Raw genomic sequence first — 25,353 nt, forward strand, 5'->3', positions numbered from 1 at the left:
CTTTCTCGTGGCTGCCTTCCCATCGGGTCCTTCTGAGACGTTACCCAGTAAAACAGAAACAAATCTGCCTGGTATCCTTTCCCAGCATCGCCCTGAGCTCATTGCAATGCTTTTTTTTTAAAGATTTTATCCATTTTATTTTTTTTAGAGAGGGAATGGAGGGAGAAAGAGAGAAAGAGAGAAACATCAATGTGCGGTTGCTGGGGGCTGTGGCCTGCAACCCAGGGATGCGCCCTGACTGGGAATCGAACCTGCGACACTTTGGTTCACAGCCCGCACTCAATCCACTGAGCTACGCCAGCCAAGGCAATGCTCTCATGAGAGGAAAACTTACTTTCCTTCCAGGAGAAGAATAACCACAACATGCAAAGGTATAATGTAAAACTATCTTTTTTTTCCTTTATTGAAAATACATCTACAATGTAATGCTTCTCAGTCCACACGGGTGCATGTATACATGGAGCCTGTGATGGGCTGGCGAGAGGGTCATCCTAAAGGACTTGCTTTCCGTAAGAAATGGTTAGTATAAAAAAAGATCACACCGCGTAACAGAATTAATGGACATGATTAATTTTTGCCCTACCGGCGTCAAAAGAGGACATCCATGTACAGTGACTTTTGTAGTGTATTTCCCAAACCAAGCCTCGACAGGGCTACTCCATGGCAACCTATCTTCCGTGCACACAGAATGGTTGGGATCTATATAAAAATATCTCTAATTGTGTATCAGAGGGGATGCGTCTAGATTTTCAGTCTGTTAGCATAATTAAGTCCATTCGTCACCATTTGCAATCAGAAACTCAAACACAGATGGTGTTGTGTGACAGCTCCCACTCCATGTCTTTGAGTGGATGTTCCTTTGGGCGGTAGAAAATTAATCTCTGAACCTGGGAGCTGCCTCGCCTGGAACCAGTGCCCCTGTGGGTTTTTTTTTTTGTTGTTGTTGGAACCGCACTGGCAATGTCTTCGTGCTGATTCATCTTCCACCGTTTCTTTCAGAGACTCAGAGAAAACAAAACCGAACCCCACTTCAGCTGAAGGTTTTGAATGATTTGGTAAGTGGAATTCCAACACAAAGAAGTATCTTGTTTCCCTCATTCTAAGAGCTTTTGACGATAGTCAAAAACCTCTTCAAATAAGAGACCACCCACCCAGCTCACAGACCTCTATTAGAGAGGGCTCATTCATTCGACTTGTTGAAAATATATAAGGAGTAACCTTGTATTTTGATATGCAGACTTCCTTGGGGGATGTTTTTGATTCGAAGAGAAAAACGTGTTTCCAGCTTAAAAAAATAAACCTCTTTTATTAAAAAATTCTTCCTTAAAGATGACCTACATATAACCTTGGTGTTTTAAAATCCTCTCTGTATCATGTCAACTGCGCTTCATTCTTTCCTAGCTGGCTCTGTAGTGTTCCGTAGTAAGACCACGAGCACCCTTGCTAGTTGCTAGTCTTACATTTTAGTTTCTAAAAGTCTATTGTCAGTTGAGCAGTGGTGGGAGACAGCCTTCCCAGAGCAGTCCAGTGGAAGGTAGGAGGAAGGGAAAACTTCCCTGCTGGGAAGAAGTGAGTGAAGAGATTGTCAATCTTTCCACTCCTAGAATGCCTCTGGCCTGGTGACTTGTACACCTGACACATTGGACACAGGACCTAGTAAACCACACCGCCATCCCCCCCTGACTTAGAAGTGTTCCTTTCCAATAAAGCCCTTTCTGAAGGTCCCATCCTCCATGGGGTGACACTTGCTTTAGGGTGTTCCCAGGAGAAACGGAGGACAGGCCCTTGCAATGATGCCACAGGATACTGGGCTACAAGAGACCACAGGGACATTTAGGGAGCTCACCCATTTGACAGTGGAGGCCACTGAGGCCCAGAGATAAGACCTAGCTTGCCCGTGGCCACGTGGAAATTTCACTTTGTGCACCTGCTCACAGCTGCGCTAGGTGTGAATTCATATTGTCCTGCTGCTAGTAAAACAAGAACACAAATCAGGACAGGAAGCGGAAGACACCCTCCTGTCCAACGGTTAACCGATGGCAGTCTATCGAGTTGTGTTGTTTTGATGCTAACACTGAAGTGTGTTCCAAAGAAATCTGAAGGATTTCTAAATTCTGAATGTCGATTTAAATGCCTGTTTTTAGCCTACGATTGGTTTGACTCCTTAACTTATAAAAAATATCACATTTACAGGATTGTGTCACATGAACTTGCAAGATCCGACCAAGACTACTTTTGATCTCAGTACCTTATTGTAGATAAGACTAACATGAAATGACTTCAAACTTTCCAATGTGGGATGAAGACTATACATTTTGGCCGCTGCAAAATCCTCCCTGGTTTTTGGATGCAGACTTTCAAATCCTGTGACAGCTGGGAGGAGGAGGGAGGTAAGGGGCTTACTGACGAGAAGGAGTTGTAATGAGATGGAAGCATTGTATCGTGGCTTTCAAATGCCTGCTGCTCACGAGAGCCCGTTCTTGCTGTTAGTCTACATCTTGGTTTCACTGTCGAGGGGCTTCTCAGTTTCGCTCTCCTGGGCGATCAGCTGATAGGGTTTCTTCATCTCATTCTCTTCGATCACTGAGTTACCCATCTCAGCGTCTTGGTTCTTCAGTTCATGTCGAGACAAATGCTCAACGATGCCGGCCCCCAGGGAGTCTCCCAGCACGTTGGTGGTGGTGCGGAGGCGGTCCCTGGGGAAGGGCGGAAGAAGGGACAGTGAGGCTCCTGTGAACAACGTCATGGGACATCAGCTCACCTTCTGAACCCCCGGGGAAGTATTCAGAAGCACCTCCTAAAATTCTACTTGGCGTACCCTCCAAATGCATCATGAAAGAACAGACACGTAACCTCTATCAGCAATTATTAGAAGGGATAAGGACATATAGGTGATTAATTCCCAGTCACTAGTTAGATTACCACTCGTTGGGGGAATGGCTCTCCCTTTCTCCTCTTATTTAAAATTTCTCTTTGACTCTCTTTCCTCAACTCAGCTTTCTTTACAGCAGCAGTTTTCAAAGTGTGGTCCAGAGACCCCTGGGGATCCCTGAGGTCAAAACTATTTTCATAGTGATGCTGGGATGTTATCTGCCCTTTTTGCTCTCAGTTCCTCAGAATGTCTGGCAGAGTTCTGCAAACACTACAGCACAACTCAGAAAGTCCCACAACTGAGTGGATGCCGAAGCAGTTGATTTTACAGGGGAGACGACTTGGGGTGGCTGGGTAACCTGCCCACGTCACACAGGGCTGCGATGCAAACGCTGCCCAAGCGGCTCTGGAACTCCTGCTCTCCGATTACCCCGCGCCCCTGGCCCTTCTGCCTTGGGCACACTCTCGGGCTCCTCCTCGTGGTCATCAGATGTAGTGAAGTCAACGTATGCCGGCTCCGACATCTACTGTGTCCTTCTAGGCATTGGCTTTGGAAATCCTGGGTAGAAATTTACTTATTTTTGCAAGTGGGTGGGAACTTATGAGGGGAAAGAGGCAGAGAATGTCAGCTGGAAGGGTGAGGGGGAAAAGGGCGGGGGATGGGCCCTAGAGGGTACTTTTAGGGAACCTTCCCCAGAGCCCAAACTCAGCCCACTCAGGAGGCTCTCTCTCTTCCCACTGTCCGCAGGGGCTCGCTGCTGGGCTCAGACGGGAACATCTGTGCTGCGTGGTGCCTTTGGAATGGGAAGCACAAGGAGGCAGGGCCAGAGCCAGCACGTGAGGCCGGCAGCTCTGTCTGTCCCAGCCGCTCTGGGGAGGTTGTGCAATTCAGACTGGCCTTGCTGATTGCTGTTGGCTTTGCAGACCGGGTTTCCCAATCCCCGAATGGCTTTATGGAGTGAGAGGTGTAGCAGCCAGATGCGCGTGCCCCGCAGGCTGATAAGGGAGTGAACGCCCATGGCGCCTGGGGCGTGGTCTCCAGAGGAGGGCGGGATCAAGCAACAGAGACCATTTCACTTCTGGCCCAGCTGCCCCTCTTTGGGGGGCCTTTTTGGCAGGCACGCCAGGCTGCGTGGTGCCCTAGGACGGCAGAGGGGTGCCCCACGACTGGGAGCCCAGACACAGTCCGAGCATTCTCGCATACTCACAGGAACCAGTCCACCGCGATGATGAGTGTGATGTCGTCAGTGGGCAGGCCCACAGACGTCAGCACGATGACCATGGTGACCAGACCCGCCTGAGGAATCCCAGCTGCCCCGATGCTGGCGGCCGTCGCTGTGATGCTGTTCAAAGGAATCCCCAAACAGAACACATTGGTACAAATCTCCCCAAACAGAAAGTACACCCTGCAGACACACACAGTGCAATGTCTTACCAGGTTAACAGAAGAGGCTGTGCTTTAGAAAAATGTAAGTGGGATTGTACAAAAGCCCCACCAAACTAATAATCATACTACCTAGTATCGATTAACTGCTGATTAAGTGCCATCTGACATGCTAAACATGGCTCATCTCATTTGCTCCTCACAACACCCCTTGGGAAGTAGGTTCTACTATGGCGGCCCTTTCTAAATGAAGAGACTGGTGGCTATGCACTTTCCACGTGCCTGAAAAATTCAGGGTCCGGCACAAATAACGCCCCTTTCTTATTACAAAATCTTCTATTATAAAATCATACGCATGTCATTTTGTAACATAACAATATCCTACCAAAGCACATCCTATGACCTTTTAGGTGAAATGTTCAAACTGCTGCCCATCTCGTGTGAGACATTCACGTACGCCACCAACCCCACTCAAGCAGGCCTTACTTCTGCCGGACCCTGCATGTATGTTGTAAGGTCTAAAACACTATTTAGTTCAATAACAACTTGCTTCTAGTAGCTCCTATGTCCAAGTAGAGGACTGTATGGTTAATGAGGTCAGAAAAAAAATCAGATTTATCAACTAAAAAGCAAAAGGATCATGAACAAATTTCTGTAGCACTATAAATATTTTTTATGGGGATAACATGGACCTGCTTTGTAAGGCACATACCCCGTCTGGGACTCGATTTGTTAAATACCTATTTGATAGGCTGATGTGGGAATGTGAGAATGTTTCAAAAATAGCAAAGTATTACCTAGATATAAAGCAGTAATAAAGTAACAGGTCTGTGGAAGAGACTGTTCGTGGTTCCCTCACATTGTCCCCTTCCATGGTAATGGAATTTGTAGCTGGGGTACGGCTGCCCGGAATGAAGGCTACATTTCCCAGCCTCCGTTGGAAGCCCTTTAGACGAAGTGCTGGCCAAAGAGGCAGGAGTGAAAGTGATCCAGCGATTTGCAGGCTGTGCAACTCCTCCTCTTCCCTGGGGCTAAAATTTGGAGATGGTGACCAGCTCTGCTGGACCGTCTGGGTGAGGGGAGCAGCACCCGAGGGGCGACGGAACAATGAGCTTGGCAGCTGTTCCACATGAGAGAGACACAGTTCGGTCTGACTGAAGTTGCTGTGGTTGTTGGTATTATTTTTTCACTCTGTCACATGCAACTACAACTCGGGGCTTTTTGACCTGAGCGCCAGGGCACGCCCGAGAGCAGCTTACAGAGAGCTGAGCCACTGATCTCCTGGCCCCGGTGTGGCCAGGCTGGGCCGGGGGCTCCCAGAGCTCCCACGCCCGTCTCCTCCTTGGCCATGATCGCTTTCTAACACAACATTTTAAAATAATTGATGGCACGCACTCACTCGCACACACACACACACACACACAAGTGTGGGAGCTAGGAAAGATTTGAAAAGATTAAAGTGACATAAAAACCAAATGCAAGCCATAAATCTGAATTTGATCTTGGTCTAGGGAAAAAAGCTATAAAAGATACTTTGGGGAAATTTAAATGTCTAGACTAGATAGATATTCTGGAAGTATTTTTAAGATTCTTACTATTGTGTTTATGTAGAAGACTACCTTATTCTTAGCAGATGCACGCTGAACTGTGTACAAGTGGAATGTCATGACGGGGAAGGGAGACAGCAAGAAAGAGAGAGAGAGAGAGAAGAGAGGGAGAGAGGACAGAGAAGGCACGAAAGTGGCAAAATGTTAGCAGTTGTTGGATCTGGGTAGAAGGTATTTGTTGTAATGTTCTTTCAACTTCCTTTTTTTAATTGTTGTTCAAGTACAGTTTTCTGCCTTCCCCCCCACCCCTCCCCACCACCCCAGTCCACTTTCTTATATGAGACAATTGTTATAATAAAAAGTTGTGAAAAAAATCTGACTTATTTTGATCTCCAAAATAAACTGCTAACAACACTTAACACACACACACACACAGTGCTGAGCAGGGTCTGATCTGGATGGAGGCTGCAGCTCTCCTCTGCAATTACTCCTTGGTCTGCGTGCAGGCTGACTCTCAGAGGGACGGTGCCCACCCGTGCACGCGGGGATGTGTGGACTCCGCGGGAGAATTCTAGGGAAACTAGCAGGCAACGGTGGCTGTCTCTCAGGGAAACTGGGTGATTAAGGGAAGTTATCGGGGGGAACCACCTTTCACTAGACACTGCAAATACAATAGCTAAAAAAATAGTCCCCCCCACCCAGAAATAAAATTCTGAACCTCTTTGTCAGGATGGCCTGTCATCTACCTTATACTGCCTAAAAATGAACTCAGGAGAACTCATCAATCCAGTTTTTCAAGTATAGTTTTCTTTTCTAATACTGCCAATAAAAGCAAACATACTTTAATGCCTTTTAAAATTCAAGGATAATCTAAGACTTTTTTAAAAAGAGAAATAGCCATGCTACATATTCTGCAGAAAGATATATTTTTCTATTTCTCTGTGTTTCTTCAAAGAGACAGAGCTGGATGTATTTATGGATGATCTATTGCTAAGTGAATAATCGAGTGGCAAGCACCACGGATGGTGTGATCCCATGAATCCCAAGTAAAGGAGTGTGTGTGTTTATGCACAAGACAAGGTCTTTGTACCCCAAACATCAACAGGGATCACCTGGAGAAAGATGGGGAGAAATGGCAGCAAGCAAGTTTCACTTTTTACCTTATGATTTCCGTATTCTTAGAATTTCATTATTAATTAATGTGCATGTCTGTAACTTAAAAAATAAAAATATCTAAATATCAAAAAATCAAACCATTCCCACCAACCCCAACCTCCTATTTATGTGTGAGCCCTTCCTCGTCACTTTCTTCCCCTAATCCCTGATCACCATCTCAACATTTGCAGCGATTCTTAAGGAAATACTGTGCAGAACTTTCCTGGTACCTGATTGTAATAATCTGTCCAAAGTTCAGCTCGAAGTTGTTGACCTGAGCGATGAAAATGGCAGCCAAAGCCTCATAGAGGGCGGTCCCATCCATGTTAATGGTGGCCCCTACCGGGAGCACGAATCTGGTGACCCGTTTGTCCACGCCATTGTTCTCTTCCAGGCACTTGAAGGTGATGGGCAGGGTGGCAGAACTGAGGACAGGAACACAGGGCATGTCAGCTGACCACCCGGACAGTTCGGACCGTGCCTGCGTGTGTGGTAGTTTGGACAGAGAGTTCCTTCCTGTTAGAGGGAACTGAGTCAGCACTCATGGAGTGGGAAAGCGTGTGGGCTGCCCCCTGGGCCATTTGGCAATGCTCCTGGCTTCTGGGTTCCTCTGTGAAGCATCCCTCGTCCTTATTTCCCCATCACAACAGCCAGTGCCCAGTGGCTGCCCTCTGTCCCTCAGGCAAATGTCAGCTGGAAGAGGGAGAGGGCCGTGTGCGGGGAAGGAGAGTCGATTTCCACTTTGCGTATAACCAGGCATTCCTTGACTCTCAAACAAGTCTGATGAGCACTGAAGTGCCAAAGGCAATTCGTACACCTGGAAGTTTACATTTCCACTCCCCCCACCAACGTGTCCCATTACTCTGAACCTGAGGGCTCTGGTCCAAAGCAACGTTTGAGTCACATCTTCTGATCGGAGTGAGCCGCACCGACACGTACCTGGAGGAGGTTCCCAGAGCTGTGATGAGCGCCTGCAGCAGCCCTCCGATAAACACCCAGGGGTTTTTCCGAGTTACGAAGAAGTACAGGAGGGGCAGGACGATGACGGCGTGAATGAGCAAGCCCACGATGACCGTCAAGGTGTACATGGCCAGCTGGCCCCCGATCACGCCCATGTCTTCCATCTCCACAATCTTCCCTGCAATCAGGAAGAGGATGCCCAGTGGGGCGTACCTGTGTGGGAGCAACACAGGCACAGTCGGAAGTCTGCTTGCCAGCCAGCCCTTCTACCCGCAGAAGTTACCAAGTGGTGAGAACAAAGGAAACAGTGGGTTTCCAAATGTTTCTGCCCAGGGTACCGTTAGGACTTGGGAACTTCTTTTCTTTTTTTAAAATAGAAACGTAAATATAAATACTGCAGAATGAGGTTTTCTTTTCACTCAGTCTTTGTCTAGGTCACATGTGTTTCCCCCTAAACTTGTGAGAAAAGACAGGTGCCCCTGTTTTTCTAGACGGTTCCTGCTACACCTGGGTCCCGTTTGTGGACTTCAGATGCCACCCACGACCCTGCTCCCGCTGTGCTGCTACGGGCCCTGAGCCACCGGAATCCACCCAAACGATCTTTCCCGCATCAGAGCCCGATGCCCAAGTTAATGCGACGTCAGTGTTTTAGATTTGCAGTCAGAGCTCTCGTTCGAGGACCACTTTCATTTGTTCTCCCATGTCACACGTGACTTACAATATGACATACCTAATAGCAGTCTTCAAATCAACTCTTTCATTTAAGTACATTTCTCCGAAGAGGAAATGTTGTTATAGTGCAAATGGAAAACGAGTACCATTTGCCATAAATAGAAGGCAACCATAAAAGAAACTCAGAGCCATTAAAATGAACAACGTGCATGTATGTCCTAATGCAGGCAGGTGACAGGTGTCCTAATTAAGTCATTATTACCCACGGGCTGCTACTGCCATTGGGGAGCTTCCCCCTGCAGACCCGGCACAAACGAAGGACTGAGACACAGGATGACTTGTGTGTGGGCTGAGACAACCCTGCCGCTTAAAGGCCCCACTGCCCGGCGTTCACCTCCCTGTCTGGTGTGTGCGGCAAACGGCAGCCAAACTCACGTTCCCAGAACCAGAGAGGCCGTCGCCCTGGTCTGCTGGAGACTGTGGAGGACTTATTTCAAATAGAAAAAATACAATGTTGCTTTTAAAAAGTCCTTTATAAACAAGGACCAGGAAATTATAAGAATACCTGTTTGCAGAAATGTAATAATTCAATGTTGCATGTGCAGGCAAAAAGCACAGCTAGAAATGCTACATGTGAGGTTCATTCAGCAGCCTTGAATGGGCCTCTTTCATAGAAGAGGTGAAAGGTGCAGGCATTTTAATACTATGAAGATAAATGTCCACTTTCAGCCCTGCCAAGAATTCAAAGGAGGGCCCCCAGGATTTCGTTTGGGGGCTCCTGTGGAGACTGTATTCTGATCCGTCTTCGTGTCCAACTTTTCATATCCGTCTTGTGCAGACGTCTGAAAAATGAACTTCTCTGGGCTTTGGTGGCAATAAAGACAAAGAATATTTTTTAATCATGTTGGTGAGCATTTTTCTTAGAAATGGATGACTTCCTGCCCCAGGTGCCTGGAACGGGCCTGGATTGGAAATGCAGGCGAACCCAGCGAAAGGCCTCTTTCCCTGCTGGAGAGAATGTACTCTCCAAGGTCAATGCCCTTCTTTGGATTGAGTCTTCCCTTTGTCTCCTGCTCTTGACTTTATTTGAAGGAAGTCTATCACAAGCTGTGGCCTATTCTCTACTGCTTCCCGTGAGGGCTTCCGGCTTGCCGAAGAACCACATTGGGTTTCTTTCTTGGGGCGGCTCAGTCTTTCTGGCGGTCCGGGGGCCTTCGTGTTGGTTTCTCCTGCTGCTCAGAGTGCTCGTCTCCTGCGCGTTGGGTGGCTGGCTGCTCCTGGTCTTCCAGGTCTTCGCAGAAAAGGTCACCTCCTCAGAGGCTTTTCAAGGCAGATTTTGTGTCTCCTCCCCACTTTTTATCACATCACATCAAATAAAACCTGCTGTTTTATTTTTCCCACAGCACCCGAGACTAAAGCATATGGTGGATTTGTTTTTTTTTTTTTTTGTTTATGTTGTCTTCCTTGAAAGGATGTAAGGTCCAGGACATTCTTCTCTGTTGTCTTCATTGCTATACCCACAGAGCCTGGCATTATATAGGTATACAATAGATATTGGGTATATAGTAGACACTTGAGGAATGTGCCTTAAATGAAAAACTAAGCAGATGTAAAATGGAGGGGTGAGGAATAGGATCCCATCAGCACAGAGGTAAAAGAATCGGCACCTTTCCAAAACCAGGAAGCACATTTACTGAGAGAGGCTGGCAGACAGGTTCAAGACCGCTGCCAGCCCCAGAAAGTCATTGATTTTCCTGTGCTTACGGGAAAGAGACCCCTGCAACAGGCCACGCCGCCTGGGGCACCTTCCTCAGAACAGAACGCAGGTCGAGGGTAACAAGCACCTGGCATACGGCACGGATGGCAAACGGAAACACATACATACCACATTATCACCGCTACCAGTCTCATGATGGCTTCATTAAGAGAGTCAAAGAACTCTTTCAGGGCCTGCCCCTGCTCCTTCATGTTTCCGATCACCAGGCCGAAGCACATGGAGAAGACGACGAGGCCCAGGGCATTGACCCCGTTCACCGACCCCGGGACGGGGACCATCTCCTCCGTGATCCGCGAGAGCGTCTGCATGGCCTCGGACACGTTGTTTATCACAGCACCCACGAGCGTGTCGTTGGGCTGGGCGGGCACCTTAATGCTTCTCTTCTCATAGTTGGTTTTAAACTTAAAAGGAAAAGGCACAACATGGATTACAAGTGAGGTTTTTTCCTTCTTTGTACTTTTCTGTTGTCCAAATTTTCTGTGATATACATTACTCTTCATTCAAATGATAGTGTTATAAAAGTATCATCTATCTATTTTATCTATCTACCATCCAATCTGTGACAAACCCCACTACTTCCTATGTGCATGTGTGCACACACACACACACACACACTCATATATATACACAACAAATCACAATAGGAACTCCGTATCTGGTTGAAGATGCTTGCCTGCATGTATACAGGTGCTTTTGCTTTGCTCTGGAACCCTAACAAAATGAGTACAATGGGCTTTAAAAAAACTGCAAATCCAAATATCCACCAGAGTCCCTTATTCTCAGTGGGATCATGCTATGTGTGGGATGACGGGCAAATCACCTAACATCCTTTTGCTCACGTTCCACAGCTGTGGACCGGGGGTCACTGTGCTGGTTCCGCCTCTCAGGGTTAGCGTGATGATCAAGCTGAACAGAGTATACAAGGACACCTTGTAAATGTTCAAGTACTACACTGATGTTGGCTAGTGGTGCTCAGTCGTAAAGCCCTTCAGGGACTAGACTGAGCTGGAAATTTCAGTGGGTTTTAAAAACGTTAATTCTCTGGACAATAGTCTGGAGAAGGCATTGCCAAGAGTATCAGTTCTTAAGAAGAGGTGCTTGATTAACAGTTGGTCAACAGATGACAGCCCACTCCTCAAGTCCATAGCAGCCTTTCTGTTCTTATTCAAGAGACGGTCTTTTCCCATAGATTCTACGTAGATGTCCCAGACAGGAGCATATGACAGAGGCCAAATAAAACCATTAAACCCATCTCTCTATGATTTTAACGCAAGCAGAACGCCTGGCCTTCATGCTGATTGCACAGCGTCAGAGAGAGTAACATACAGACACTGACCGGACCTAGAGAGCAGGGGACGAAAGCACAGCTGTGCATGAAGGGCTGGGCCACTTCTTCACCAGGAATAAATGGGAGACTTTCTTGTCCAACGGGAGACAGATTATTCCCAAACACAGACACGGCCAGCTATCAATACCAAGGACATAGCCCTGAACGGTCAGCGGCACTGCTGGTAATTTCAAGTAACAAAGAAACTGGCCCCTTGTCGTTTACTATTCTGGTCAACTCTCCAATCTCTCTTCGATTAAAGTGTTTATGTATTTACGGATTGTCCTGGGTCAATTTTCATTTTTGATGAGCCTTCCTCTGCCTCCAACAGCTTCTCCTTAGACACAGTTTATAGCCTCCACAGAAATTGCAGCTGCTTGTGATTTCTGATCTAAGACAAATAGATCTGGGAAGGTACACTGGCTTCCCCTTCCAAATCCTGTAAATGCCATCCAAAACCAAACACGAGGAACTTGCGTGAGCCTGTACTTCCCCCAGCGCTGCTGGAGATCAGCACTTTAGGGTCGCCCAGAGCCAGCGGGCTACCCGGAACAGCCAGCCCCATGGTGCTGGGGTTGGCTGGTCAGACTGAAAAGGGTTTATTATTCGTGGTTACAGTTGTTTTTGAATTAAAAAGTTAGGTTTTGGCCTCTTAGGTTTTTTTTTTTCTTTTTAAATAAATAAAGAAAGGATTCTGTTAGGACAGGAGTCTCCAAACTCGGGGCCTTGGATCTGTACCGGTCTGGGCCTGTCAGGAACCCGGCTGCACAGCAGAGGATGAGCTTGAATGTATGCCCTTGAATCATCCCCAAACTGTCCTCCTCCCCCTACCCCCTCACCCCCCCGCCCGCCGTGGAAAAATTGCCTTTCAAGAAACTGGTCCCCGGTGCCAAAATGGCTGGGGTCTGCTGTGTGAGAATTTTGCAGTGTGTGTATGTATTACCTATTAAAAGTGGTCAACAAAATGTTTAAAAAGTGGGAATAAACAAAGGGTGGCTTCTCTGTGTAACACCTGGTCCTCCATGAGGTCAGGTCGGGGGTTGTTTTGTCTGCTTCACGCATCCTAAGCAGGAAGGTTAGGGAATTACAAGGAGGGTGAAATGACACCATCTGGAAAAATGATGGGGAGCTACTATTGAACCCAGAAAGGCTCATTATTTCCTTTTACTATCTGGGCAACAAAGCTTTTTTTATTCAAGTGGCATTAGAATGGACTTTACCAATGTTATCCCCTAACAGCAAAATACATTTGCATCCAAAACACAAGAGAGTTGCGAGCTGCTTGGACATCGGGGGCTCAAAGGACCTGGATCTCACTATAGTCTCTGGGCAGGGGTCTCATCACTGTGGACAGCCCCTTCTGGAAGCAGACTGCTGGAGCAGGAAGATGACAGAACTTGGAGGCAGGAATGGATTTGAATCTGGGTCTGCCAGTGACTGCTCGGGAGGTCTCGTGCCCGTCATACGTCCGATCCCTCTGCGGTATTGCGGTGGGCGGCCTCCTCCATGAAGGGAAGACAGTGACACCCACTGCCCTCAGGTGAGGACTGAATATGACGTCAGTGCTTGCCACACCGCGGGCCTTCACCACGTGAAGATGCCTTGGCTTTTTGGTAGTGTTACCCTTTCAGAATGCACTTTTAAATAATGGCCCGTTGGTATTTAAAAAAAAAAAAATCAGACCCAGAAACTTGACTCATCTCCCTCATCTTTAAAACAGCTTGTAGATGTATTCATATTGGAATTTGCCTGCTTGCTGGGGCTTTGTTTGTGGGGCTTGGGGGGAGAGAGAGGAAGTCTCCTGGTCAGCCTTCTCACAAATCAACAAAGATTCAAGAAGCTATTTGTACATAAGACAGACAGTGTTTGGCAACTAACAGGCCTTCAGGATAAGGTAGAGACCCACCCCTGCCTTCTAAATTCATTAGAAAACGTAGTACTTTCCCATCTGGTTGAAAAGTGCTTCTTGTTAGAGAGAAATGTAAAAAAATAAAGAAAATAATATAAAAAAGAGGGTCCCACTCAGTCGGACCTCCTGTCGGACGCCAAAGAGGAATTACTAAGGTAAATCGGTAGCTGTAGAGTGCTTACCTGTTTAAAGCAGGCTTCCACCAGGTTTGGAGGGAACATATTCCTACAAAGAAAATGACAGTTATTTATGAAACTTCCCAACTAATAAGTTACCTCCTTAAATACTGTTTCATTGTGCTTATCGTAAAGACTGCATTGAACCGAGCAGCAAATGGAAAATAAGAAAGATTTTTTGTGGATTTTATAACTTAAAATGGGACATATGGCCACCCCTAACTGTGGCCCGTGTAATTCATATTTTTCAGGGAAATCCCAGATTCAACACATCTGTTTTCTTATCAGACAATGGGATTCTTTGATCAGACATTGCCATTAAAACCTTGCTCCTTAGAAAAATCAAAGTGAGGATGGAAATGTCTTTTGCCAATTGCAGTATTACTCCATAATGGCCACTGTGGTATTGTGCCGTATGTCTAGGGACCAAATACAGCATTCTGAATTAAAAGTCATGGTTACACTGTGGAATGTCATTCCCTGAAAAGTCCTCCTAAAGGTCCCCTGGGGGATGGGGCTCTTCTGTTGACTACTGGGAAGAAGGACCACAAAATTTGACCTTGCGTCCTGTGTAGCTAGATCTGTGACTTCCTCGGAGCAGTGTTTGAGTTTACGGTGGGGAGAGGATAAGGAGCAACTGTCTAGCTGGGGAGTCTCTAACCAGACATATAACCTTGGCCAAGTCGTGGGACCCATTTAGGTCTCAGCTGACTCATCCGCTAAAGAGGAAATTGCATTAAACTTGCATAAGCGCTCCAGGATTGAAGACTGTGGGACACGGAGACATGAGCCTGGCAGTTGCAGAGCCTGAAACTAGCAGTCGCAATGCTGTCAGGGTCACACTTGAAGGCTGTAAATCCTTGTCCCTTTCTTCCTACTGCCTAGACCATCTTGTTTCCTTTTCCTTCCCATCCACGCTCTGTGGATCTGTTTCTATAAACCTTGACACAAATGGGAGTTCTGGAGATCTCAGGACAGATGCTTAAGCCAAGTGATTGGGTGGGGACAGGTTAGTCATATAGTTGCCGCTGGGACAAGGAAGGGCAGAAGCATCATCTAGACGCGAATGACAAGATCTCAATTCTTCACACAAGGAATAGAAATGATACAGAAGGAGAATATAATAAAAAAAAACTTCTAGAAGGAGGCCTGACTCGGTTTGGTGGACACACACTACAGTGTACAGATAATGTGCCGGGGAACTGCGCACCTGAAGCCTGAACACTTTTGTAAACCAGTGGCAGCCCCCAATAAAATCAATAAGAAGGAAAAAAATTTTTTCTAATTCAAACTACCTGTGGATAAATAAAGTGATGAAAAAAATGGTGAAAAGCCTTAATAAAGTGTACGAACTAAATAAAAACATAGTTATTGGGTGAAAACTTGACATGGAATTTTATAGGGTAGCTTGTTACCTTCAGATCACTGCGACTGACTCCCTGGACAAGGCTTTCAAGAGGAGGCTCTGTGGGGCTGGGTGTTCACATACAGGTGGTACAAAGTCACCTGTGGGAGGGACTGAGAGGTGTGGTCACAGAGACCCTTTGTTCCCCAAGCCTCTCCTGAATCTATGTGAAATCAAGTCCCTGGGAGGAGTTTCCTTCCGATGATCCATGGGCATCCCTTTAGGTTGGTGTGCAGGATTGGCAAACCAGTCACTTTGCAAGTAGGTTGTTGTAAGGATTCTAGGAAAGGGCTCAGTTTGGGGACGACAGGATGGGTGGGGCTACACAGTGGGTGGGGGATGCTAAGCAGGTGGGGAATCTAGAGCCTGTGCTGGGATATCTTTCATTCACCCTTCTAGATCCACTCTCTACTCTCTCTGTGCCCTGGGGGGAGCTGACCCCTTGGCCTACAGCCTGTGGGTTCTCTTGCCATATGGCTTCCTGTTAGGTTTGTCCAGTGGGATGCTCTGAAAGATCACAGGGTGGGAGAGAGAGAAGTGATGTTCATACCCTCCCAGCTCTCTCTTTGACAGTTTAGCAGCAGCTCCCCCCCCCCCCCTCCAAACTAGAGCCCTAGCCTCTCTCCTCAGGGCCTTCTCCAAGGTCATGGCTCTTCCTGAGTTCCAGTAGCAGCTCATGCTTTCGCCCCTCAGAGCTAGGGGTGGTAATGAAACAGCTTCCCATCACTGCTAGTGATCTGGTACCTCACTAGCCCTTGTAGGTTCCCTTAATGCTGCTTGCACTGTTGCAAGCCCTTTTCAATGATCTTTTCAAAAATGCAATATGCGTCCTGCCAGGACCTGACTGATGCAAGCGTGGAGCAAGCAGGAAGGTTCCAGATCACATTTGGCTTACGTCATAGTTCTGTGTAAGATTAACTCTATTATAAAACCTGTTTCAATATTAGATAAGACTCAGTTATAATCAGCGTATGGTTTGTACATAAAACAATGCTAAAGAAGCCATTCTTTATTCTTTTATTACTGATCTGCCAACTTCTATCTTCATAAATAGTACAAAAGAAAAAGACCTTAAAACAGGTATGAACAGATGATCGTAAAGTCCCTTTTGGAAAAAAATTGCTGTTTACAATAGATGATCATTCAGATCACAAGTTCTAAATTAGAGTCTCACAAACAGCTTGCACTGGAATGGAAAGTAGCCTTAAAGAGCAAGACCTGAGAAAAGTGAGTTAAGAATTATAACTGTTCCAAGGTGAGCTGCACAGTTGAGAGGAGAACTGAGTGATCGGATGCTGAATCCTAAACGCAGAGCTCTCAAAACGCATTCATGTCCACTCCTTGCTCTTCTTACCCCTTTCACGTAAGAGCAAATAATGGATCCTTACTTCAAATTCTGTTAGAATGAAGGAAAGTTGTGAGCCTCATTTCAAGCCCAGCAAAGCTGGTTCAGATTGGACACCATCTTCAGGATTTGATTAGCTACCCCAGATCAGAGGGGCTAGGTGGTCAAAATATACCCAAAGGGATGGGCTTGCAAGGACATACCTGATCAAGTCCAGGAAGGCATCTGCAGCTGTCACTTGTACAATTTTGCCTTCTCTGTGCATGTTTTCCTTTGTGCCCTTCCCGGGATGGATGATGATGACAATGATTATGCCGATCACCACGGCAATGATGGTCGTAGTCATGTAATAGACTACAGCTCGCATTCCCATCTTCCCTGACGCCTTACTATCTAGGGCCGCCATTCCTGGGGAAGGCAAACAGAAGGACATTTTCAGGAAGTCAGTCCAGGGAATTCTCCAGTGGAAGGTGATGGGAACTGTATTTCCTTCTACACTTCCCTACCCGCAGCCCACCCGGCCACAGGATTTTACACACGTTATGAGAACTGGGCAGCCAATGTAGTCCAAGCATCACTCAAGGTGAAAGGGAAAAGCCACAGGAAGGCCCTGCACCAACGGTGTTTGCAGACACACAGCACCTGTGTTCTGCCGTCAGAATGGATTTCACGTGTCTCCCTAATGACTTGAAAGGGCAGTCAAGTTGTTTCCCAGGTTGCTGCTAGTTGGGGCAGCTACAGGTGTGAATAGTAGTATGTTGTGTGTGTGTCTGTGGACAAAGAGAGAGGCACTTAAAACACTCTCTGGCAGGATACTCTAAGCATTGCTCAAGTCCAAGCCCTGTGGTGACTCACACAGAGGAACTGCCATTAAATTCTTTTAACAGAGTTAGGATTTTATAAACGTACTAGAGAGTCCTTTTTTTGATCTTGTAAAATGTAAGCAGTTATTCCCATTACCTACTGATTGATCTTCATTTTGTATTTAGGGTAGATATTGGGTGACAAGGCCAAAGTTCTCAAATAGCTTCTCTGCTCTTTCATTTAATCTCACTTAATCAAAGCGTTTTCTAAAGAATTACTGGGATGAGGGCTTCTCCTTTTTGTACCTGCCTTCTGCCACCTTGTTCCCCAGTCCTGGAGTACTTCTTCTCGTGTTAAACATTCTTCTCCTCCTCATTTTCACGGCATTTTCAAAGTTTACCTCAAGCAAGGTGTTATCTTGGGAGGCGTGACTTTTAAGATTTTCCTAACTGTTCTAGCAAACAAAACTTATCTCAATGCTGCTGTGGTGGAAGAAAGGTAAAGGGCACAAACATCTCAAAAGATAAGATTATGGACTCTTCTGTTTCATTAGCTTTTTCTTCCTTCTTTCTCTTCCCTCTAAAATGCTAAGATCCAACCATAGGAGAATCTAATTATGGTTAATTTTACTACTTTCTTTACTATTCAAAATTGTGTTTCTAGAAATATGTGAAAAGTTTGTATTTTATTTCAATGATCAGTATCAGATTCTAATAATGGTTTGCTGTTCAGGCTGTGACCTTGTTCATGCCAAAATATTTAGAGTAAAGTAAAGTATTGAAAAAATAGTGTCTATGATCGCCAGACAACTGGCTGGATTTGCCCCCCCCCCCCCAAATCTTAATACAATAGCAATGAGCTTATGTGGAAATTGAGGCCATGATCTTCAATTTATAATTTCATTTGTATTCGAGTCATATTGTCTTAATTTTCATATTAAGCACTTGCTTAGTACCTGATATGTTCTTATTTTTAACCACAACCACCTAAAAGGCAGATTAAAAAACAACTAAGTAACTCCCTGAGGCAGGGGTGTCCAACATTCTGATGTCTCTGGGCCACACTGGAAGAAGAGTTGTCTTGGGCCACACATTAAATACATTGCAACACATAATTATAAAAAAAAAATCTCATGATGTTTTGAGTAAATTTATGATTTTGTATTGGGCCATATTCATAGCCATCCTGGGCCGGCATGTACCCCTGCCTAAGGCCGCAGTTAACACCAGAGAAAATGGAGTGAAAGCTTGGACCCAGAGCTTATGTGACTAAGCTTAGTGTATTTTTATTTATTTATTTATTTATTATTATTATTACTTTTTAGAGGGGGAAGGGAGAGAGAAAGAGAGAGAGAGAAACATCAATGTGCGGTTGCCGGGGGCCGTGGCCTGCAACCTAGGCATGTGCCCTGGCTGGGAATCGAACCTGCAATGCCTGGTTCGCAGCCCATGATCAATCCACTGAGCTACGCCAGCCAGGAGCTTAGTGTACTTTCCGTACCTCCTTCCCTCCAGAAAAACAATTGCAGCTCCCACAAACCAGGAGGCCAACTCTGGCTTTAATGTATGAACTTAGCTTCCTTTAGCCTTGCTTTAGGCTTCCTGGACCCGAGGAATAAGTATCCATTTGTGGGGATGGTGCCGCTTCAACACGTCAGCATTAAAAACAAGCTAATCTGTTTCCAGAGTGTCCCATCCCCCATTTTCATCCTCAGGCCTGAACCCCATCTCAAACATATCTTGGCTTCCCTGTGCCTGAAGTAACTGCCTTCAGAACAGGCCCTCTCTTCCCCACTGTTGCCCGAGCTTGTCACCACTGATGCTGCCCCTCTTTGGTGGGGAGCGGTGTGGGCGCGGTGGCCTGGGTAGCTCTGCTAGGGGGTACAGGCAGTGGTATGTTCTACCTCCGATTGCTTTCCTTCCCTCTTGCTTCCATTCTGTGGGCTGTTCCGTCCTCACTCCAGCTCTTCTCTGCCACTCCTGCCCACGACTCCCTACCTACAGCTATTCAGAGAGAGCGCTGAGTGCTCCACGCAGGGCGCTGGAACCGATGTGGCAGAAAGGAGGAGGAGGCTGCAATCGCCCCCCACCCCCACTCCCACCAAGGGCGGAGGGTCCGGGAGGTTATCCCGGAATCCACAGCTAAAGGGTGATCAGCTCTAGGAAACCAAGTCCACAGGGGTTTAGTTTAAAATTTTAAATGAAAACCAACATGAAAGTCTTTTCTCCCTACTTGCTAATTCCAAAACAGCTGAAGACAACTATTGAGGCTTTTTTTTTTAAGCAGTGACCCCTGAAGGAGACTCAATAGTCAAATGAGATGCCTCACCAACCTCGACATACTGGCTTTTTCCCTTTAAGAGAGAATAAAGCAGCAGCTGCTATGGTTTCAAGGAAGGGGTGTGTGCAGGGGAGGATATCTTCATTAACCAAATCTCCGTACAGGTCCTTCCCCTGACAGGGGCTGCTGCTCCACCTCTGTTCCTGGTGCCCCAGCGTCTTCCTCCTCCTTCCTTCCAATGCTAACCACTCCCCTTCTCTCTGAGGCAGGCTTGTAAAACCAAAGGGACCACCAGAAACAAGGCCACACGCTGCCTTCAGGGCAACAGAAGGGCAGATGTGGCTAATCTGTCCACACACCTACCAGGCCTGAGGCAGAATGGCCGTGATAGGAGAAAACGGAGGAAGAGCTCAGAAGACAAAACCCAAAGTGAGTAGTGCATCATTACCCCTCTCCCTTCCACTAATGACCACCTCCTTTCCCCAGCCCTGTGACACTGGAGACGAAGCTCTACCCCAGAGGTCAGAGTGTCTGAGGACAAAGAGGAGTGCTCAGTCACGCTGCAGAAAAGGGAACTGTTGCAGAAAGCGTCCTACATGCCTGGAAAGGGGAAAGTCTGCTTTGCGCCTTGTCACTTGAGAATACAGGGAAGAAAAGAGCACGGGGCAAGGGGGAGATAGGTGGCTTCTGGGGCGTGTCAGTGTTTACGGAGTGTGTCACCACAGCTCGTGTCCACCTAAACGTGGATCGGAGAAATGCATTCCAGAACAAGGCGTACAGATAATGATCTTCACGGGTCTCTTCTGCTTCTTTTGATCTGGGCTTAGCTAAACCAGCCCCATGGAAGACATTCTAACATCTTTACCGTGAAAATAATCTGTCAGCTCGAAACCCAAAGAAAGTCTATCTTGTACAATTGCTACAAGTGCTGTGATTGGTCTTCCAATTACAGTGATATGTTCATATGTTTCATTGTTTTGCATATCTTTTTTTAAAAGATTTTATTTATTTATTTTAGAAAGGGGAAGGGAGGGAGAAAGAGAGGGAGAGAAACATCAACTGTTGGGAACCGCCCTGACTGGTATCAGAAGCTGAAACCCCTGCCTAGGCTAAGGCTAAGGGAACACCCTTGGAACCGTAAGCCAGCAAGGAGACAAAAGCTTATCTCCCTGGCAGGAATGCTGCTTCTGCTGCTTTATTCATAACTGAACCCCAAAAAGCTTGGTCGGTTAGCCAAAGATGGGTAAGATTCCCCAAGGGGGAAACGACCTAAGACAGGCATGATCACTTTGGGAGCCCCCCCCAAAAGAAGGACTTGGGGGGCTGCAGCAAAAGGGGGTGATGGACCCTCGCTCCTCGGCTTTGATATAGCCTGAGTTCTCATCGTCTGGGAGAAAATCTCCTTATTGCCTTAGTTCCCTTGCTCCGCCTAAGCCTGAAACAATGACAGGGTGGTGTAGCTCTGTGCTGAAAAGGGCGGATTCCCCGGGTGATCAAGCCTAAGAAAGAATATGTAAATTACTGTGAAGCCTTCTTTGTTTAGAATGCTCTCAGTTGAATGAGAGGGGTCCAAGGAGGAAGTTAGTTTGTTCCTCAAAGTCTTACAGCTCTTTGACCCCGACTCAATAGACCAGCAGAGTTCCTTGTTTTCTATAGTTCCTTACTTCCCCCTGATAAGTACTGTACTTTACCTGAATTATTATGCAAAATGAGCCCAATAAAAGCAGGTATGGACGGTAAATCGGCGTGCTCCCCACTAGACGGGGTGGCCATTTCATCCCTACTTCCCCACAGAAACTGGTCTGTCTTTGTGCATGTTTTTTTTCTCGCGTGTTTTTTGATGAGCCATCCACAGCGTTCCGTGATCACTGCTGGCCAGTGACCCACACATAAATCAATGTTTGGTTGCCTCTCATGTGCCCCTTGTTAGGGACCTGGCCTGCAACCCAGGTATGCGCTGTGACTCGGAATCAAACCAGCAACCCTTTGCTTCACAGGCCAGTGCTCAACCCACTGAGCCACAGCAGCCAGGGCTGCTTTGCATATCTTGAGTTGAATTTTTAATGCTGGTTCACTACCTCACTCACCAAATTCCACCTCCAACCAATGGCGCATACTCATCTAATTTCATGAGAACTGGATATTGTATACTGGCGATACCACTTTAAAGATGAAGATACAAGAGGCTGGAGAAGCCCAGTATTGCATGGCTAGCAAGCGGCAATGGCAGGATTTGAACCCACTTTCTACTATACCTCTCTATATATCTCTACTATACCTCTCTTTTTATGGACAAGCCAGAAGCTACCCACATTTCATTTGCTTGTTTTCCATGCTGGCTTTCTTAACTTTCTTGCATTTGAGTTCAATGCTGAGATGAGCCAGCTGGCTGGAGGAAAAATTCCAGGAGGAGGTAACTGGAAAAAGTCTGGCACATTCCTCAGCATTCCATACCTTGAGGGGAAGTGAATAACGTTGGTCACCAGAAGGGCTAGCTGGAGAACTGGTCAATCAGATCAAATGCCTCCCCCTCCCAGGAAAACAGCCCAGAGCTTGGAGTGCAGAGAGCCATGAATACTTGCTGGCAATGGGCACACAAGTCTTATTTTCCTTTCCAAAAACCAGCCCAGCAATAACCAGTCATCAAGAAAGCAATCAGTCAATCATTTCTGCAAACCTCGTACATGTTCATCAATGAGTTAAACATATAAAAGAGATCAAACAAGATGTTCTCCAGAATATAAAAGATTAAGACTTGCTTCAAATATATGGGTATTTTAGGCAACAGTCACTTTAAAAAGAGAGGAAGAGAGTTTCTTGATGCAAACGGGTATTCACTTACCTCATTATTTATGAAGTCTTTTGGCAATCAGTTTAGCACAGTGAATATACACCAAATTCACGGTGTTTTTGAGGGGTGGGGGTGAGGACGAAGTTTTTTATAAACATATATGTGGAACTCTGTAAGTCTCTATTTTAAATCAGATTTCTTTTGGCATGATCTTTTGCATGGCTTCCTGGGTAAATGAAATGTGTCTGCAGCCAAATATTAAAGAATAGTATACAAATAATGTCACATTCCCAAGGCTCTATCACTTGCATGGATTTTGTTCTCCCCCTGCTAAAAACCTACGTCCTACACATTAATGTGTCATTTCCTCCAGTACTTCCTGTCTCTGGTTTTGCAACATGAACTCTAAAGAGGAAGTCGTGTGTTATGACTGGTCTTTCTACACGTCCTCATGGTGTTCCATTGCTCATCCAGGGCCATTGAATCAGCCCCAGGAAAAACAGAACAGGGACGACGGCAACTGCTGGTTCAAAACTATTGCTTGGTTTCAGTTTTTACCTTATTTTAGATGTTTATTCCTTCTCCACAGTGGGCTTCCCAAACACTCCTCTGATGAGAGTGGCCCTCCTGGTGTTTCAGGACTGGGCAAGCTTACAACAAGGAAATCAAGGGTGAGCTCTAACACGTACCGTATTCATTTGAATATAAGGGGGTGTTTTTTTTTCCCTAAAAGAAAGTTACACTCTAAAACTACAATATGCTTCCTATTTACGGATTGAAAAACGTACTGAAGCAGCTGTGCAGTGCTGGAGCAGGTGTGCACCGGGCCCTCGGGAAGGAGGGTGGGCAGGAGGGCCAGAAAGCTCAGGGGACAGGGAGTGGGGGGCTGGGAGAGAGCACGAAACAGGCAAGTCACATAGAATCTCTGTCTACAGCTACATTGTGTTGTTCTTTTCACTGACACAACTTCTTCTTCTGAACTCCTGAAGACTAGACTGTAAAAAAAAAAAAAAAAAAAAAAAAAAAAAGAAGCGCTTTGCCTCTGTGGGTTCTGGAACAGAAGGCAAAGCTTTAAAAGTTAGGTTAGAAATTGTTGGTAAGTGATTGTACCTCATCTCAGTTTTGAATCACAATTAATAAGCAGGTGATAGCCTCTGAACTTAACCTAAAAGGCAATGTTTCAAACTACTCATGGACAACCTCGTGCACTTTTTAGAAGCACATTTTTAAAAAAATTACGGCACAGTGACTGCGAGTGCAGGCTCCTAGGACAGAGTACTCGGACCCTGCTACTGTCTCTGGCCTCGTATGAGCTCTGCGAGCCTCAGTTTCCTCATCTGTAGGAGAATAATGAAAGCTCCTCACAGGGCTTTCCTTGCGATAAAAAATTTCCATACAGCCTGGCTGGTGTAGCTCAGTGGATTGAGCGTGGGCTGTGAACCAAAGTGTCGCTTCCCAGTCAGGGCACATGCCTGGGTTGCAGGCCACGGCCCCCAGCAACTGCACATTGATGTTTCTCTCTCTCTCTCCTTCTCCCTCCCTTCCCTCTCTAGAAATAAATAAATAAAATCTTTTTTAAAAATGTCCATACAGAAAGCACTTAGCATAGAGTTGAGCACATAGTGAGCATTCAGCAAACCTCAGCTGTCGTTAATTACACAGATAAATAATCAACAAGCTGCTTACTAAGAGTTATTTGACTCTCTAACCTGTTTCCCCCAGACAAGAAGCTGATCAGACCTACATTGTACGCCTAGGAAAACTTACAGGAATCAGCACAAAGTTGGCCCCGGATAAATGCTAGGCTAGCTATGGCTGTGGCATGCCTCTTTACTAGAATTTGCATGCCAAGAGAGCAGAACCAGCTGTGTGATTTACTGGCACAGCCTTATGCCTGGGGAAATGCCCACACGATGAGGCACCCCGAGATACGTGTTGACAGTCATCCTTATCCCCGTTATTGCTGTTGTGCTGGGTGGAGGCCACGCACTTAGAAGAATAAAAACATTTAGAGTAGGGTATAAATTACAAGTTCTAATGTTGCTTTTGTTACGAAATACTCCGACATTCTGACTCATCAATTTTGATTGCTCTTCCCCCAATTAATCCAAAATAGTGAAGGTCATGCAGTCTTTCAGACCTTGTGGAGACAGTGACCCAGCATCATTGGAAGCTCCTCTGCAGAGCTGGGCGGTCAGTCTCAGCAGGTGCCTCCAGGCTGGTCAGGAGGGTGGGGGACTGGCAGACCTCTGCTCCCACCACCAGGGGCACCTCTGCTCCCTCTCTCCCTGCCTTCTCCCTCTCCCACCCCTGTATCCTTTTCCCTCTTTTGCTAACCTGGTTCACTCTGGCAGATGAGCCTGTATGAGTAATTGCTGTAGTCCCATCTGTCCACATGTTAACAGAAGGACGAGTGAATACATTAAAAAGTAAGCACAGAGAAGGGAAGGGAAGGGAAGGGTGTGGTCTACCGAGCACCTGTGGTGCAGATCATAAATCAAGTAAGTGGGCCTCACCAGTATCTTCATGCATTGTAACGAGGGAAAAAGTTTCAGAAAACGCTTGCTTCCTGCAATGTTGAGCAAAGGCGGCTTTTACTGTAATCAGTGATTCTTAGTGAAGAGAGTTCAACCATCTCCACAGAGGGCAGAGAACGAGTCTGCGGAATTCACAGTCAATTAAATCCCGTATTTTCACCCTGGCCACAGTTTCCTGCCCCTCGTGGCTGTTCCCAGAATCCCACAACCTGACATTTCATTCTGCTGCAACACCGCTTCTTTGACGAGGCCGCAGTGCATGGGGATGGCCGGGAAGCCTCCTCCCAAACTCACTGCTTGCGATGATGGCACAATATTTGTCACGCGAATTGATTTTTTCATCTGGCCCTGAAAACTTGTCAACAAAAGTCTTTCCTCCAGCTGGAGTGTTCACTATGAAAAAGAAGGGTGGG

At 46.4% G+C, this 25,353-nt stretch overlaps 1 protein-coding gene across 2 annotated transcripts in view; it reads right to left on the bottom strand.

Annotated features, from left to right (window-relative positions):
• Positions 1 to 374: 374 nt before the first annotated feature.
• Positions 375 to 25,353, bottom strand: part of SLC1A3 (solute carrier family 1 member 3) — a 79,573-nt gene continuing 54,594 nt past the window's right edge. Inside the window, exons 1-9 of one of the 2 annotated variants that reach the window (XM_036020207.1) lie at positions 20,108 to 20,114; positions 18,998 to 19,002; positions 16,732 to 16,941; positions 13,785 to 13,827; positions 10,475 to 10,767; positions 7,897 to 8,130; positions 7,188 to 7,382; positions 4,080 to 4,214; positions 943 to 2,696 (exon numbers count right to left, since the gene is read on the bottom strand). In XM_036020207.1, the coding sequence (XP_035876100.1) occupies positions 2,492 to 2,696; positions 4,080 to 4,214; positions 7,188 to 7,382; positions 7,897 to 8,130; positions 10,475 to 10,767; positions 13,785 to 13,827; positions 16,732 to 16,934 (1,308 nt within the window). In that variant the 5' untranslated portion in view covers positions 16,935 to 16,941; positions 18,998 to 19,002; positions 20,108 to 20,114 and the 3' untranslated portion in view covers positions 943 to 2,491. Of the gene's footprint in view, positions 2,697 to 4,079; positions 4,215 to 7,187; positions 7,383 to 7,896; positions 8,131 to 10,474; positions 10,768 to 13,784; positions 13,828 to 16,731; positions 16,942 to 18,997; positions 19,003 to 20,107; positions 20,115 to 25,353 lie in introns of those variants that run through there. The other variant, XM_028523349.2, reaches the window with a different exon arrangement.

The sequence above is a fragment of the Phyllostomus discolor genome, chromosome 3, assembly GCF_004126475.2.
Source record: "Phyllostomus discolor isolate MPI-MPIP mPhyDis1 chromosome 3, mPhyDis1.pri.v3, whole genome shotgun sequence".
Taxonomy (NCBI): Eukaryota; Metazoa; Chordata; class Mammalia; order Chiroptera; family Phyllostomidae; genus Phyllostomus; species Phyllostomus discolor.